Here is a 14408-nt window from a genome sequence, read left to right as displayed (position 1 = left end):
ACATTTTCCTTTGCATAGGGGTCATCAATAACTACTGTAGCCCAAGTTGAGGGGGAACAGAAACCATCTGTATGAATAAACTGTACAAATAACATTTTTGTGTATGACTGTTTTGTGATACAGTATTTTTGTCCCTTTGTTCAGCTTCAACCAGAGTAACGTTACATAATAACATAAATAATTAATATTATATGCATATACCACAATAGAGGAAACATGTCATTTTGCTTGCTCCAAAGAGGTAAGAAGAATGTCATATACAGCAATAGAACAATGGCTGCAGATTGTCATGTAAGCAGGCATTAGCAGGCAGAACAGTTTCAACACAGCATCTCTCCGACGTGAGTAAACTATTGTTTTACTCAGCAAGAAAAGCCACCAAAAAATTGCTAATCCCTTTTAAAAAATCTAATGAAAAGAAAAGACTACTTTAGCTACACTCTGCACACATGTAAAATGAGAGCTAATCTCAGCATTGCTCTTTCCAACTCCTCCCTGGTTACTCCCTGGCATTGTCTGAGGGGTGGCAGCTACATCTATATTTAGATTTACTTAGTCCAGTCTTTTACTACACCCACCTAACTCTTCTATCCAAATGATGATAAATAACGCTGGCACACAGCAGAGGGTCCTAAATGAAAGCCATCTGTGTAAACACGTCAGATTGCTAGCTGTGCATTGCATCCCTCATGGCTGTGCTAGAAAGTTACCAGGAGGGAGTCTCTGTAACTGTTATACAACATCAGGTCATCAGACACTATTACTTCAAGACAAACCAAACATCAATCAAAACCCCACTGACTGTCTCACTCTGGTGAGCTACAGAGCACAAAATTACTTACTATGTACTATAATATTCTCATAGCTTTTATGTGATTGGTTACCTTGTCTGCCCAGTTTTTGCAATCCAGGGAATAAATGCAAGTAAATAGTTCTGTAAAATAGTATCACTCTGTGAAAAGTAGTAAAATTGGCAGGTCTGTTTACAGAAATACAGTGTTTTGGGGTACACAGGGAAAAAGAGTTAAAACAGGTGTTTCTTAAATAGTTAAAGATAAAAGTTAAAGATGTACTGTAAATTGTGCAATGTTGAATGTGAGCTTATTGCAAACCTCAGAGGCGTGGTGTATTGTCATAATTAGCGATTAGGCCCAGCTATTTATGATAACTCCCCATACAACCTACCAGCACTCGATGGGGCAGTATCAGTTAGCTGCAGTTTGATCTACGAGGTTGGATTCTCAAGGTAAAGCTGCAGTTAAAGCTCATTTCTGCTTGCACCTTACTGAGACGTGAGCAGAATGAGCATTAACTGCAGCCTCGTGGGTAGATTGTGGGTCTATAACTGAATAGCTCCAGGCACTTTACCTGCCAGAACTGCGTAAGTTAACCCGTGAATAACTGAATATGCCTCTGTAACTTGTTCAAGGTCACAATCAACTGACAAAGGTACTGAAACCTGGGTTTTCAACATGTCTTTCAGTCGGCAACTGAGAAAATTAATACATAAGCCAGAGCAAGGTAAAAGCCTATGTTGTAAACCATTACATAATTATATATAATGTGGAATCTGAAAGTGTAAGAGCCCCAAATGGTGTTGGGCTCTATAGGGGCTAAATAGCAGGAGTATTCTTTGCACCATAGTTATACAACTGACCAGAGCTGATAGACATTGCAAAAGGCGTTTTTAGTAGTAGATTTTGGCATTTACTGTAAATACACTGCTTTTTTGTAAATTAATAATTAAATTAAACGAAACATAATTGTCACCTTATATTTGTAGTGCTAGTGTAAACTAACATAATAAATTAGTATCCTCACATTTTCTGCACACAAAAAAATGTCTATGAGAAATAATAGCACTGAACTTATTACGGTCCAGAAATCAGATATGACATGTATAAAACACAGACATCTGTTGGAGTGTTAGAACGCCTGGCAGTTACAGCTGATAATCTGTCTGAAACCCCGTGGCTCCAGTGCTATGGCTAACACTATGCAGTAAGTCTGACTTAAAAATAATATAACATAAGGTCATCCAATAAAATTAACTGTATAATGAAAGCAGATTTATATACAGAAATAAATCTATATAACTGCCATTTACCCACTAATCTGGCACCAGATTACCAGCCCAAGGTATAGCCATTTATTTTAGGCCAATATTTCCTTTAAAATAGCAATATTGTTATTATATTTACCAAAAGACTTTTGGATAATTCACAGCAAGAACTGTATAGCCGATTATGGCTGTAGAGGACCACATTTATGAAGCATATACCATATACAATGAAAATGTCCTATATTTCCTATTTTTAGATGATGCCTACAGCAAGTGTCTGGTTGTCTGCAAAAGTGTAAACGTCACATCAAACCCAACCCCCTACCTCTTCAACACTACCTTTCATTAAATTAAAATATTCAGTTTTTTAAATTTTACTCCTAAAGTACTATTTCCTTTAGCATCATACATGGTTTCAATAAATTGTGGGATAGAGGGGATGTTGCAACTGTATTGCATTACTTATTACATATGACACCTTTGTGTGTTTGAAACTTTGGTTTTTACTGGGCAAAGTGCACTTAGAAAAATGCTTCCCTGCTGAATTGCAACTGCAGTGGTATAGCAAGGAACCATGGCGACTGAAGACAACAGCACCTGCTGAAAAAATGAAAATGTGTGTTGGTGTGTTACCAGTAGGAACGAAGTCAGTGTGCAACGATTGTGCTTAGAAGTTTAGAAGCACTTTGCCCCCTGGAGCCCAGTCCCTATGCAAACTCCATGGGCATTGTATAAATTATAGAAGGGGAAATTAGTTAAATACATACTATCTATCCTATATAATAATTTACCACATCTGAAAAAATGCAGATTGTGATAAATGGGGCCCTAGATCCTATCTCCACCAGTTTACAGCTGGAGCTAAAGTAAAGTCATTTTGTGGTGTGTGAACAGCCTTACGCCCCCCCCATCACACAATACAGAACGGCTTTAAAAGAGCACTCTTCGTTGAATCTAAATAAACTTGTGCCACATTTTCAAATCAAGTTTTTGCACTGCTCAGCAAAAAAAGGTGCAGCAGAGTACCAATGTGCCAACTCTATTCTTTGCATGGATGGCCGCACTACAGGCAACAACTCTACACTCTTAAGATGGCAAATACTGCCATCTTGTTCCATAAATTTATGCGATTTGGTGGCAATCTGCAGTACTTACACAAGTTGAGGCAAAAAAATAATTTTATACTGCGCTTTTACCACTTGATTGTTGGTAATGAGACCCAGAGTGGGGAAACGGTCTATCCCAGTGGTTCCCAAACTATTTTGAATCACGGCGCCCTAGATAGAGTATCAGTATTTTTTCCATGGCACCCCTGGGCCAAAGTTTCTTATTGAAAAATTCATAAAAATTAAATAAAGCAAATTGCGCTTATATGTCTCCCTTAGGTTCAAGTTATGTGGTGGTTGACAGGGCTACGCTTCTTTTTGTCTACATATTTTTTTTTTTTAACTCCAATAATTTTTATTGAAGAGAGAGAATTTGACATTAGAGGTCATACCCATCAATAAACAAAAGTTTATATGAATAACAAAGTTGTTTCATATTTTGTGATACAATATGCAATACATTATGTAACACAAAACAAAACATAAAATAATAAAAATGAAATAATATGGAAAAAATAGAAAAAAGAGACACTAGAGAAAATATATAAAAAAAAACAACAGAAAAATAGCAGGTACACACATCTACAAGAAAACATACACAGTATATATATATATATATATATACACATATATACATATATATATATATACATACATATAAATATATTAACTGAAATTATGTTATTGATTTTGAAGCAAAGACAGCACTGACTGAAGCTGACATTGAGACATGAGTATCATAAAAATCAGTCCAGGGGCACCATTGAATTAATGGAGATGAGGTTGAAGTGGAATATTTAAATCCAAAGGTTTCCATTTAAAAACTTCTCTGGACCCTAGATATTATAGTCAAAAGGAGAGGGGGATCAGATCTTTTCCAGAATTGTGCTAAAGGTGCTCTTGTGGCTATAAGAATGTGACCGATAACATATTTATTATGAGCTTGTACAGATAAAGGGAAATTATGCAAAAGAGCAATTTCTGGGAGTTGTGGTAGGATCTCTGGAGTGACCTGGGCAATTAATTGAAATACTTCTGTCCAGAGGGAAGTGATTTTGGGACAAGACCAAAAAATATGTAAAAGTGTACCCTCAGATCCACAATTCCTCCAACAAAATTTAGAGGTCTCAGGTCATATTCTATGCAATTTATCTGGTGTGTGATATAAACCATGTATTAGTTTAAACAGCATTTCAGAGTGGCTTAGACATTTGGACATTTTAAAGGTATTCGCGAATATTGTAGTCCAGTCTTCATCTGTCAGAGATATATTAAGTTCTGATTCCCATCTAGCTTCCATAGAAAGCCGTTTGTCTTCCAAAGGTGACAAAAGCATACTGTACCACATAGATACAGGCCTGCCAAGAGCCGCGGCGGGCCCGGGTAACAGGGGGGGCGGCCTAATCGCGGGAGGTATGCCACGCCCCCTTCCCGGAAAAAACTAAAAAAGAAAAAAGCTTTCAACGGTGCTGTGCGCTGGGGAGGGGGGTGCTCTGAGCCCCCTCAGCCCTGCTCAAAGCCAGGGGGGGCGCGATCAGTGTGATCACTCCCCCCCACAGGCATAGGAGACTGCTGTGGCTGCTGCTCAGCCACGAGCAGTCTCCCACTGCAGCTCAGCACACGCTGTGTGCTGGGCTGCTGTGAGGGAGGGGGGGGTGCGCCAGACCTGGGCCCCCGCCGGGCGCCTCAGGAAACCCGGGCCCTTGTAATCTGTACCCGCTCCCCCCTCCCTCTCGGGGCCCCTGCATTGATATACCAACTTTGTGACTAATAGTAGATATTTTAGATAGTATGTATGGAGGTGGAGAGGGAGGGGATGTGCCGGGGAAGAATTGGATAATACCTTACTTGTAAAAATTTATAGAAATTATTCTTAGGGATAGCATATTGATCTTGGAGTTGTTGAAATGATTTAAGATGTTGGTCTATATAAAGGTCTTTAACTGTATCGACACCATGTTCGTACCAATTAGTTAGGGATAAATCAGGGATCAATTTGGAGAGTGCCAATATTATTATCATTTATTTATATGGCGCCGCGCAGCGCCTTACCAAGTAATATAGAGACATTAGAAGATGGGAGATAAAATTCACCTTTTGAGCCAGTTTATCCCAAACTATAAGGGGTATCAGAAACACTCTTTAAAATAAATGATTGAGGGGGTCTATCAGCCGCTTTAACCCATAAAATATCCCGTAGAGGGAAGGTTTTACACATAGAGGATTCTATATTCGCCCAAGGTTTAATTGGCGGAGAGGACAACCAATCTTTCATCTGATCTAGAAGACAGGCTTGTTGATACAATTCAAAATTAGGGGCAGCTAAGCTCTAGCCATACAAGGCCGTTTACCCTTCCAAATAAACAGAGAAATAACTGAATAGAATTTGTTTAGAAGACTTGTCGGAACTAAATATGGGATAGCTCCAAATAAGTAAAGGATTTTAGGTACAGTAGTAACATAATTTTCACGGAGGATAGACGTCCTATCCAAGAGATTTCATAGTTTATCCACATCTTAGTAAGTGCAGAGAATTGTTCTATAAACGGCTGATAATTGCACACTATAGCATCCTGCAATTTTAATGGTACTGTATATTGATTCCTAGATATTTAAGATCTGAAGTCTGGTGTCCACATATTTTTGATTGGCAGCCATTAGCCCTGGTTTTGCCTGTCACACTGACTAAAAATCATTTTATTTAGTACTGGACCACCAACACTAGACACCCCTGCAAGTACCACGAGGCACCCCAGGGTTCCACGGCACCCAGTTTGGAAACCACTGGTCTATTCCATTGAAGCATTGACAATCTAAGGTAAGAGAGCAGGGGTTATTTGTTGACACAAGGGGTTTTTATAATAAAATATCTTTTTATATTTTAAGCATATCACGGGCGTATTAAGAAAGGAGGTGGCATGTGTGCAGTCTCCATCTGTGCCCCCTCCTCTCTAGCCAGTGGCACAACAAATAGACTTTGGTACTGTACCAGAGTCTACTGCGCATGCGCAGGACTCCGGGAAAATTACACAAAGGCCATTTTCCCTGCTAACTTTTGCACTGCAACTGTGCAGAGCGTCAGGCAGGCCACTGCGCCATTTTCTCCATGACTTGTGCAGCGCTGCCTAGGAACAACGTAGAGGTAAGTATTACAGAACATGGGTGCAGGGAATAAGGTGTGGGTATCCCTGGACCCAGGGGTCCGTGTGCACCGCACACCTTACACCTATAATAGATACACCGCTGAACTATATATTGTGCTTTTAAATCAATGCATGTAGAATTTAATTTTTGATTTTCAGAATAAATCAGTTGCTTAGCTCCCCCTGGTTGCATGGTCGGCGGTTCAAATCCCGACAGCGGCAGCCCAACAGGGTGAAAGTCCTGATAGTTAACAAAGGAACGTATCGCTAACCTTTCTCCCCCCATTACCCTAACCCTCTCTTAGGGGTGCCTAACCCTAACCTCCCCCCGTGCCCATCCCTAACCCCCCTCTAAGTGCCTAAACCTAACCCCCCCTTCCCCACAGCCTAACCCTAAGTCCCCCGGGGGGGTGCCTAACCCTAACCTCCCCCCGAGGGTGTCTAACCCTAACCCCCCCTTCAACTAGCCCAACCCTAACCGTCCCGGGGGCTGCCTAACCCTAAGTCCCCCCTGGGAGCCCCTAACCTAACCCTCCTCCTCCGCAGCTGTCCGCGCCAGGCTTACCCCCGATCGGGATGCCGGGCATCAAGCTCCCGGCATAGGTAAAATGACAATTGTCGGGATTGCGACGCCTGTCATTAGACCCTTGCCGGGATTAGACAGTCGGGATGCCGATGGTCGGCATTCAGACCGTCGGCATCCCGACTGCATACCTGAAAGAGATACCAGTTAACATTGAATTGTTCTGTTAACGATAAATTGAAATCTCCTGTCTGTAAAATGCACATCTTACTCCTCCAGCTTTATATTTAGCATTATATTTTTTTCTCTTGATTTTTCTTATTAAAAAATGCTATTATTTAGCTGGCATCATATCCTGCATGTTCCACATGACTTGTGAATGTTTAAAGAAGCATGTGGTCTCATGATATGCTTTTGTAATTAGCCTGTTCCTAACTCTTATATACATATATAGTTATTGGCAAACACGCAATTTCACTCGGAGTGGCTGACCCTCCCCACATTTGAAGTTTATAGTTTTGGCTTGTACCATAGTTGTGCTAATGGAATATTTGAAGTAACACAGAATACTGTGTCTGGAGGATGTATACTGAAGTTAATGCTCTTAGTTACACTTCCTTTTCAAATAGTGAATGTTTATCCAAACTGTAGTCTGTGAACCACACTAGACAAGTTTGATATTATTTTGTGCGAAGTTTTAAAAATATTTGAATGTGCCGTCTGCTCTGTATGTATAAACTTTGTTATAATTTTATAAAGTTAATCTACAGCTTGTAAAACTTGCTTCCAATCAACACCTATGCACACCCAACATTCATACATATGCTGGGTACACACTAGGCCAGTGGTTCCCAAACTGGGTGCCTAGGCACCCTGGGGTGCCTTGGGACACTTGCAGGGGTGCCTCAGGTTGGTGATCTAGCACAAAATAAAATTATTTATGGTCAATGTAATGTAAATATGTGGACAAACAGAAGCGCAAACTTGTCCACACCACATAACTGAAGCTAAAGATGACAGGTCAGCACAGTTTACTTTACTACATTTTTTTCAGAATTTCTCAATAACAAACATTTGGCTTAGGGGTGCCGTGAAAAAATGCTGATACTCTAGGGTGCCGTGATTCAAAAAAGTTTGGGAACCACTGCACTAGACAATGTGTACCCAGCCCGACATCTGCAGCGACGGGACCCGGTGGGGTAGCCGGCATCGGCAAGATGCGGGCAGAGGTGGAGCGACAGCGGGGGCCATGCTGACAAATAGGTCCAACGGGGGATGTCTTTGACAACCTGGAGCGCGCATCGTCACCGACATAGTGGGTACACACTAGACAATTTGAACGATTTGCCTTTCCGATGCGTCAGAATCAGGCAAATCGTTAAAAAAATCGTCTAGTGTGTACCCAACATTACAGTGGATCACTCACTGCAAGGAGGATATAGTGAACAGAGGCGCTGCTGATACTATTTTGCCACTTTTTGAGCTGTTTACATTCCTACATCGATATCAGACATTTTTTGTGTAGGACCCACGAAAACTATATTGATTTATGACTTTTAACTTTCAGGAAATAGATTCATTATTTTATTCTGCTCACACAGCAAATAAATGACCATGAAAGTGTTTTTTTGTTTGTTTTTCTTGAAGCTGCTACAAAGATCGCCAGTCAATAACTACGAATGGGGCATGTCATTTGAAAGAAAGAACTCTCCTCTTTTAAATGAGGGTGCCCCAATGTTTGTTGATTGAAGAGGAGATAGGGCACATTTAATGCCCTCCTTCATGTATGAAAAACAAGTTTCCTTAGTGCAACATGATATTGTCTGGTGATTACAGGTGATCAACACAAAATAGCTATTAAGGGGCCACATCACTTGAAAGAGGGAACCGCTGAATTAATAGAAGTCAAACTAAGTTAGTCCATTCCTGGACTACCTTAGTTTTTTGCATGGTAGGTAGATATTGTCTGGTGATCACTTTGTGGGGGCATGTAGTCAGCATCCCAGCGTGCAGGATGCCGACGGTTTAAATGCCGGCGCCGGATTTCCGACAGCGTCGGGATCCCAGCACCAGTATCCTGTCCGCTGGCATCACGAAGGTAAGTATCGGGGTTAAGGGGCACATCCACTAGACGATCTACTCCCTGTCCAATCTCTATAAACGATTTTCCCTTAATTTTTTCCCTTGAAATTTTATCTTTCAGTCTGAACGATTTGCAAACATTTTGCAAACTATCTTTAATAGATCAAGTGAACGTGACCTGCATGTTCAGTTGACAGACGAGACGATCAAACGACCAGCGGGAGCGCGCATCGTTGATCGTTAATGACCAAACACTGCACGATTTATAAACGATTTTTAAACGATTGAACGATAACGACGTTGTTATAGTTCAATCGCCTGCTAAAATCGTATAGTGGATGCCCCCCTTTAGGGGAGGGTTAGGTTTAGCATTAGGCACTAGGGGGAGGGTTAGAATTAGGCACTAAGGGGGGAGGGTTAGGTTTAGGGTGCGGGGATGTTAGGCTTAGGCACTAGGGGGGAGGCTAGATTTAGGCACCGGGGAGGGAGGGTTAGGGTAGGGGTTATGGTTAGTTGTACAATATTTTCCTACCAGTCGGGATGCTGCTGTCGATATTATGGCCACCGGCATCCCAACCGCCGGCATCTCATACCCAATCCCTTTGTGGGACCTAGTTTGGAAGAGGATGCTCAACTATTTCCACTAAGAGTGCCCTCAGCGCTGTAAGTGCAAGGATGGATGACATAGGGGACCTCTAGCCCCAAATCACTCCCCATCCCAATTTTTGTTACAGCAGTGAAATGCCATTGCGCACTACATCCAAAACTACCTACAAGTATTTATTACTGGTAGGACCAAAGGCTTTTTGTGTTGTTACTGCCTTGTTACCACTTCATTGCAGGTGACAAGTTTTGATGTATATGTTGACGAGTCCCAGTCGTCGTCCGCAGCAAAGTGATGAAGGCAAATAACCTCGCACAAGCAATAATGAAGTATGATGACTTGTTTACCAGGATTCTGCCATATTTTGCCATGACATGATTTTCAGAATCATCATTCAGTTAGCTTTTACATATATAAATATATATATATATATATTATTTTTTTTTAAACAATTTTAGTATTTTATAAATTGAGAAATGATCTAGTATTGAGGCCTGAAGTAGTGTAGAAGTCACACAGGCCTTATCTATACAAAAACAAAACCTGCACCCTTTGGGGGGAATTCAATTCTTTCTCGCACCAGTAGCTCCCGTCTAAAGTGACCAGGACCTATTCAGTTGTTTTAGGCGCCCATCACTTATCACGCATTTCTGCTCAGACCCTATTGGTCTGCAAACCCAAATCCACCCAAAGCAGGACTATTGGGCCAATTAACTGAAGTGCGCCCGGCTTTTGGGCGCCTTAACTGGGACTTTGCATGGGAGAAGGTGCTTTGCGCGGTTAATCCTGTGCATTTTGGGTGTGAGAATGCAGCCATCGCAAACAGCACAGGGCTGGTCGTGCAAACAATTGAATAACTCTCGTCACTTTAGATGGGAGCTAAGGGTGCCCAAAAACAATTGAATCACCCCCTTTATGTTAATAATTCAACCCATCACACAATACTTAGATTGTAACTGTTAGCCTTCAAAGAAAAAAACACAGTAGTTTATTGAAATGCGTTAACTGTAATCACCAATAACTATATAGTATAACAGCTAATCAAATAATAGAATTACAGTATTAATGTTGATGACAATTAAAGGACCTGCAGTCTTGACATGGAGCCACCTGTCAGGACCCTTGTAAAATATTCTCAAGTACTGTCTGTGACATGATCGCTGGAAAATCTTGCAAAAGCTTAGCACATGTAATTAACACTAGCTGTAAAATGTTGGAATTAGCCTGAGAAAATTATTGACATTTTCACGCAACTCTTCCTTATTAATACCCTACAGTATAAAAATGTTAGAATTGTAAACATCTGTTCAAACACTATAGAATATAGAAAGGCTCAATGGACCCTGATATGCTAATATACACTTCGTATATTGCCAATAAAGCTTTTGCATAGAGGTTGGCATGGAAAAAAATGTGCTAAAAAAAAGTTTTTTCAGGACACAATTGTTGGAGTTCTGTGCACATGTTTCTGATGATCTCCATGGCACAGCTCTGCCAGAAACAAGGCTACAGTTGTAAACAATGAGCCATTCTGTCAGCATTTTCTGACGTCTCATGTTTCTACAAGCCTGTATTGTTTTGCTTTTTTGTTAGCCCTTATTTTGTCCTGCATTATTGATGCTATTATCTCATTTGAGTCACAGCAGAAAGTGATGATTGTAGAGGGTCAATGCACTCATATGTGGTAGAAAATCATGTTCAATTCTAAATTGCAAAACTGTGTGAAAATAAAATGGCATACAACTAATATTTTCTCTCTTTACATACACAAACATTATCTTGATAATATATTGGTGTCCTGACTGACATTTTATCTCAGCATAATAATAATCATAGCAGAATATCTGTTTAATCTCAAGCACTATCTAAGATTATTCCGAAGCTCTCAGGTATAGCACTAAAGTCTGTGCTGGGAGCAGATTGATGCTGGATACTGCAGGCTGCATTACAGTAAATGAAGTGAGGAAAGCAGATCCAGTGGGGAATAGTGTGAGCAGCGTGCTGCCTCCATTCAGCAACCGTTACTATGTAGGAATGCTCCTCTGCCTGCTGCTGCTGCTGCCTCCTGGCTGGGGGGCACGGGCACACACCCGGGGGCACGGGCACACACCCGGGGGCACGGGCACACCACCACACACGTTTACAGACAAAAGAGTAATAAAACAATGTACTTACTGCTATGGCTTGCAGACGTTCCCTGTGCAACTCTGCCTCTGCCATCCTCATGTAAGCCAGTAGCAAATGTAAGCAGTCTGTCAGCAAGGGGATAGGTGTTCCTCCAGGGAGTCTGTGGTGATTATAAGCTGCTTTCCTGAGAAGTCAAAGCACTAGTGAGACCCCTCAGCCTGGCTTAGGAAGAGACCATTATACACACTGGACCAGTGCTGCCTGTCTGCTTCCCAGCTGTGCCTCTACCAGCATTGCACTGCTGCTTCTGCTGCTGTCACACAAGCCATGTATGAATGTGTGCTGCTTGGAGGCTGCTGTCGTCGAGGCACTCAGGAGTCAGGCACAGACTGCAGCAGTTTTTTTTTTTCTCTACGTCTTAGCTATATTGCTCCACCTATGTGGTGTCGTCAAGTCACGATAGGAACTTAACACAAGTAGCAGCACCACACTCATACAGATGGTTCATCATGTCTTCCTAGAGAGAGAGAGGGAGTGAGATGGAAATCACAGGTGACTAAGCTGAATTTATTAGGCAACCGTTGCCTTTATCTTATTCATATCCCGTCACTATGGAGATATGAGCCGGCACTCAGGTTTTTTTAATTTTCTTCTAGTAAATGAACCACATATGTAAGAAAATTATTTAATAATGACACTACATGTGCATGACACCGTGTAGGTTGTGAAACCCCTTGGTGCCGGACAGAGGCTGCCTCAATAGGCATTAAGCAAAAATACCTCCATAGGCGTAAAGCGGCTACCACCATCCTTAATCCTCAGCTGGCTTTTTGGAGCTTGTAACGGGATCAGTATGAAGTACCGCCGGCCCCCTGGCCTGGAGTTCGCATCCCGGCAGCGGCAGGCCAACAGAAGCAGAGTTCCCCGCACCGGAAGCCCGACAGCGCTGGAAATCCTGATCGTCCGTAGGTAAGTAAAAACTAACCTAACCCTCCACCCCGCCAGCAGCCGTCAGCTCGCGGCGCCCAGCATCCATTTGATCGGGATGCCGGTCTCCTGGCGTCGGAAAAATGACAGGCGTCTAGATTTAGATGCCTGTCATTTACCCCTCGCCGGGATAAGCAATCGGGAAGCCGGCTGTCGGGATTAAGACAGCCGGTTTCCCGATTGCATCCCCTTGTAACATAGCGATCAGATTGGTCACTGCTGATCTAATATACCAATGCTGTTCCATAGTATTTGGCATACTAAACTTGGCTGTCAATCCCGGGAGCCTTTGCCATTACTGAAATTCAACATTCAGAAGGTTGTATCCATCAGGCTTATCAATAAGAAATTGACATCTTACTGGCACCAGTGGCGTAAGTTCATCCCAGATGCCCGGAGGCAAGTTATAATTTAATGTAGCAATTTGCATGGAGACAGGCTATAGACAGACAAAAGCAGCAGCTGATGGTCTGGCATGGAGCTTTCCACTAGTGTATGGTGGCTTCTCAGGTGCCAGGAAGGGGTGCCATGTATTGGGCGGCCGTGACGGTACACTCTGGGTACATAGTTACAGCCCTAAGTGGGGTGAATATGTTGTGGACAATGGAGGAGGTGCACCTTCAGAGCTGGAGCCCGGCGGCAGGCGCCTCCATTGTCTCCCATAGTTCTGCCCCTGACTGGCACTACTATACTATAGTAACATTAGATGGGTCACCTTTTTCAAAAGCTCTGTCCCAGCGCTCCAACTTTAATGAATGCAAGTGCCAATTTTTAGTACCGCGCTGCGAGTTGAGCTGTAATTATCACTTCTCAACCACACCAAGGTCCGTATTCAATTGCTCTCAATTGGTGCTATTTAGCGTATTTGCACAAGTGGTGAAGAATAGCATTTAGCAGGTTTTTTGAGGAAAAATAAGTAGTCCCAGCAAATTTGGGGTACATGAAAATGGGTGCAAGCATAGTTAAAAATCAACAAAGTGCGTTTTTAAAAAACCTAAAATGCCGTACACATTCGTAAATGTATACGCTCCAAATCAATCTCAAGCTCCCTTTTTCAACTCTCTCAATGGTCTACTACAGTGTTGGCTAACCTTGACACTCCAGCTGTTGTGGAACTATATATTCCAGCATGCCCTGCCGCAGTTTTAGCATGCCCTAATAGCAAAACTGTAGCAGTGCATGCTGGGTTATGTAGTTCCATAACAGCTGGAGTGTCAAGGTTAGCCAACACTGGTCTACTAGCTCTTCATAGACGAGGCATAGTGGTTATGGGTGGGGACTTTAATGTGACTCTTGATTGCCACCTGGACAGGTCCAAACCCCTTATTAAGTCCCTTCAACAATCTCATTCTCGAAACTCTGCCTCTTTAAATCTCCTTTTATCACAGCACCTTCCTTTTGACGCTTGGAGAGTGAAAGAACCTACTGCTCGAGATTATACATATTACTCCCACATACACGATGTATACACAAAATTGGATATGATATTTCTGAGTACTGAACCAGCCCAGTGCATATTTGACACTTCCATCCTTCCTAGTACATGGTCCGATCATGGGCCCATCACAGTGGATGTCCCCGGCCCTCAAATAACCAACCACCAGCACTCATGGTGTTTAAACGATAAACTCCTTCTTAACCCCTTGATCAAGACCCAATTAACTGAGGAGCTAGCGCATTACTTTGCCTGCAATAAGTCCCCAGACATTACCCCTATGATACTTTGGGACGCTCATAAGGCAGTTATGCGGGGTTACTTAATCAGAGCATCTGC

General features: G+C 42.2%; 1 protein-coding gene across 1 annotated transcript in view; it reads right to left on the bottom strand.

The window, feature by feature from the left end:
- The window catches only part of LOC148454087 (paralemmin-1-like), a 245424-nt gene extending 233405 nt beyond the window's left edge, over nucleotides 1-12019 (bottom strand). Inside the window, exon 1 of the mRNA XM_088461269.1 lies at nucleotides 11696-12019. Within this exon, the coding sequence (XP_088317395.1) occupies nucleotides 11696-11746 (51 nt within the window). The 5' untranslated portion in view covers nucleotides 11747-12019. The remainder of the gene's footprint in view (nucleotides 1-11695) is intronic.
- Between the last annotated feature and the right edge of the window lie 2389 nt (nucleotides 12020-14408).

Source organism: Taudactylus pleione, unplaced genomic scaffold (assembly GCF_031769625.1).
Source record: "Taudactylus pleione unplaced genomic scaffold, aTauple2 ptg001032l, whole genome shotgun sequence".
In the NCBI taxonomy this organism is placed as follows: domain Eukaryota; kingdom Metazoa; phylum Chordata; class Amphibia; order Anura; family Myobatrachidae; genus Taudactylus; species Taudactylus pleione.
This window is presented reverse-complemented; position numbering and strand designations above follow the sequence as displayed.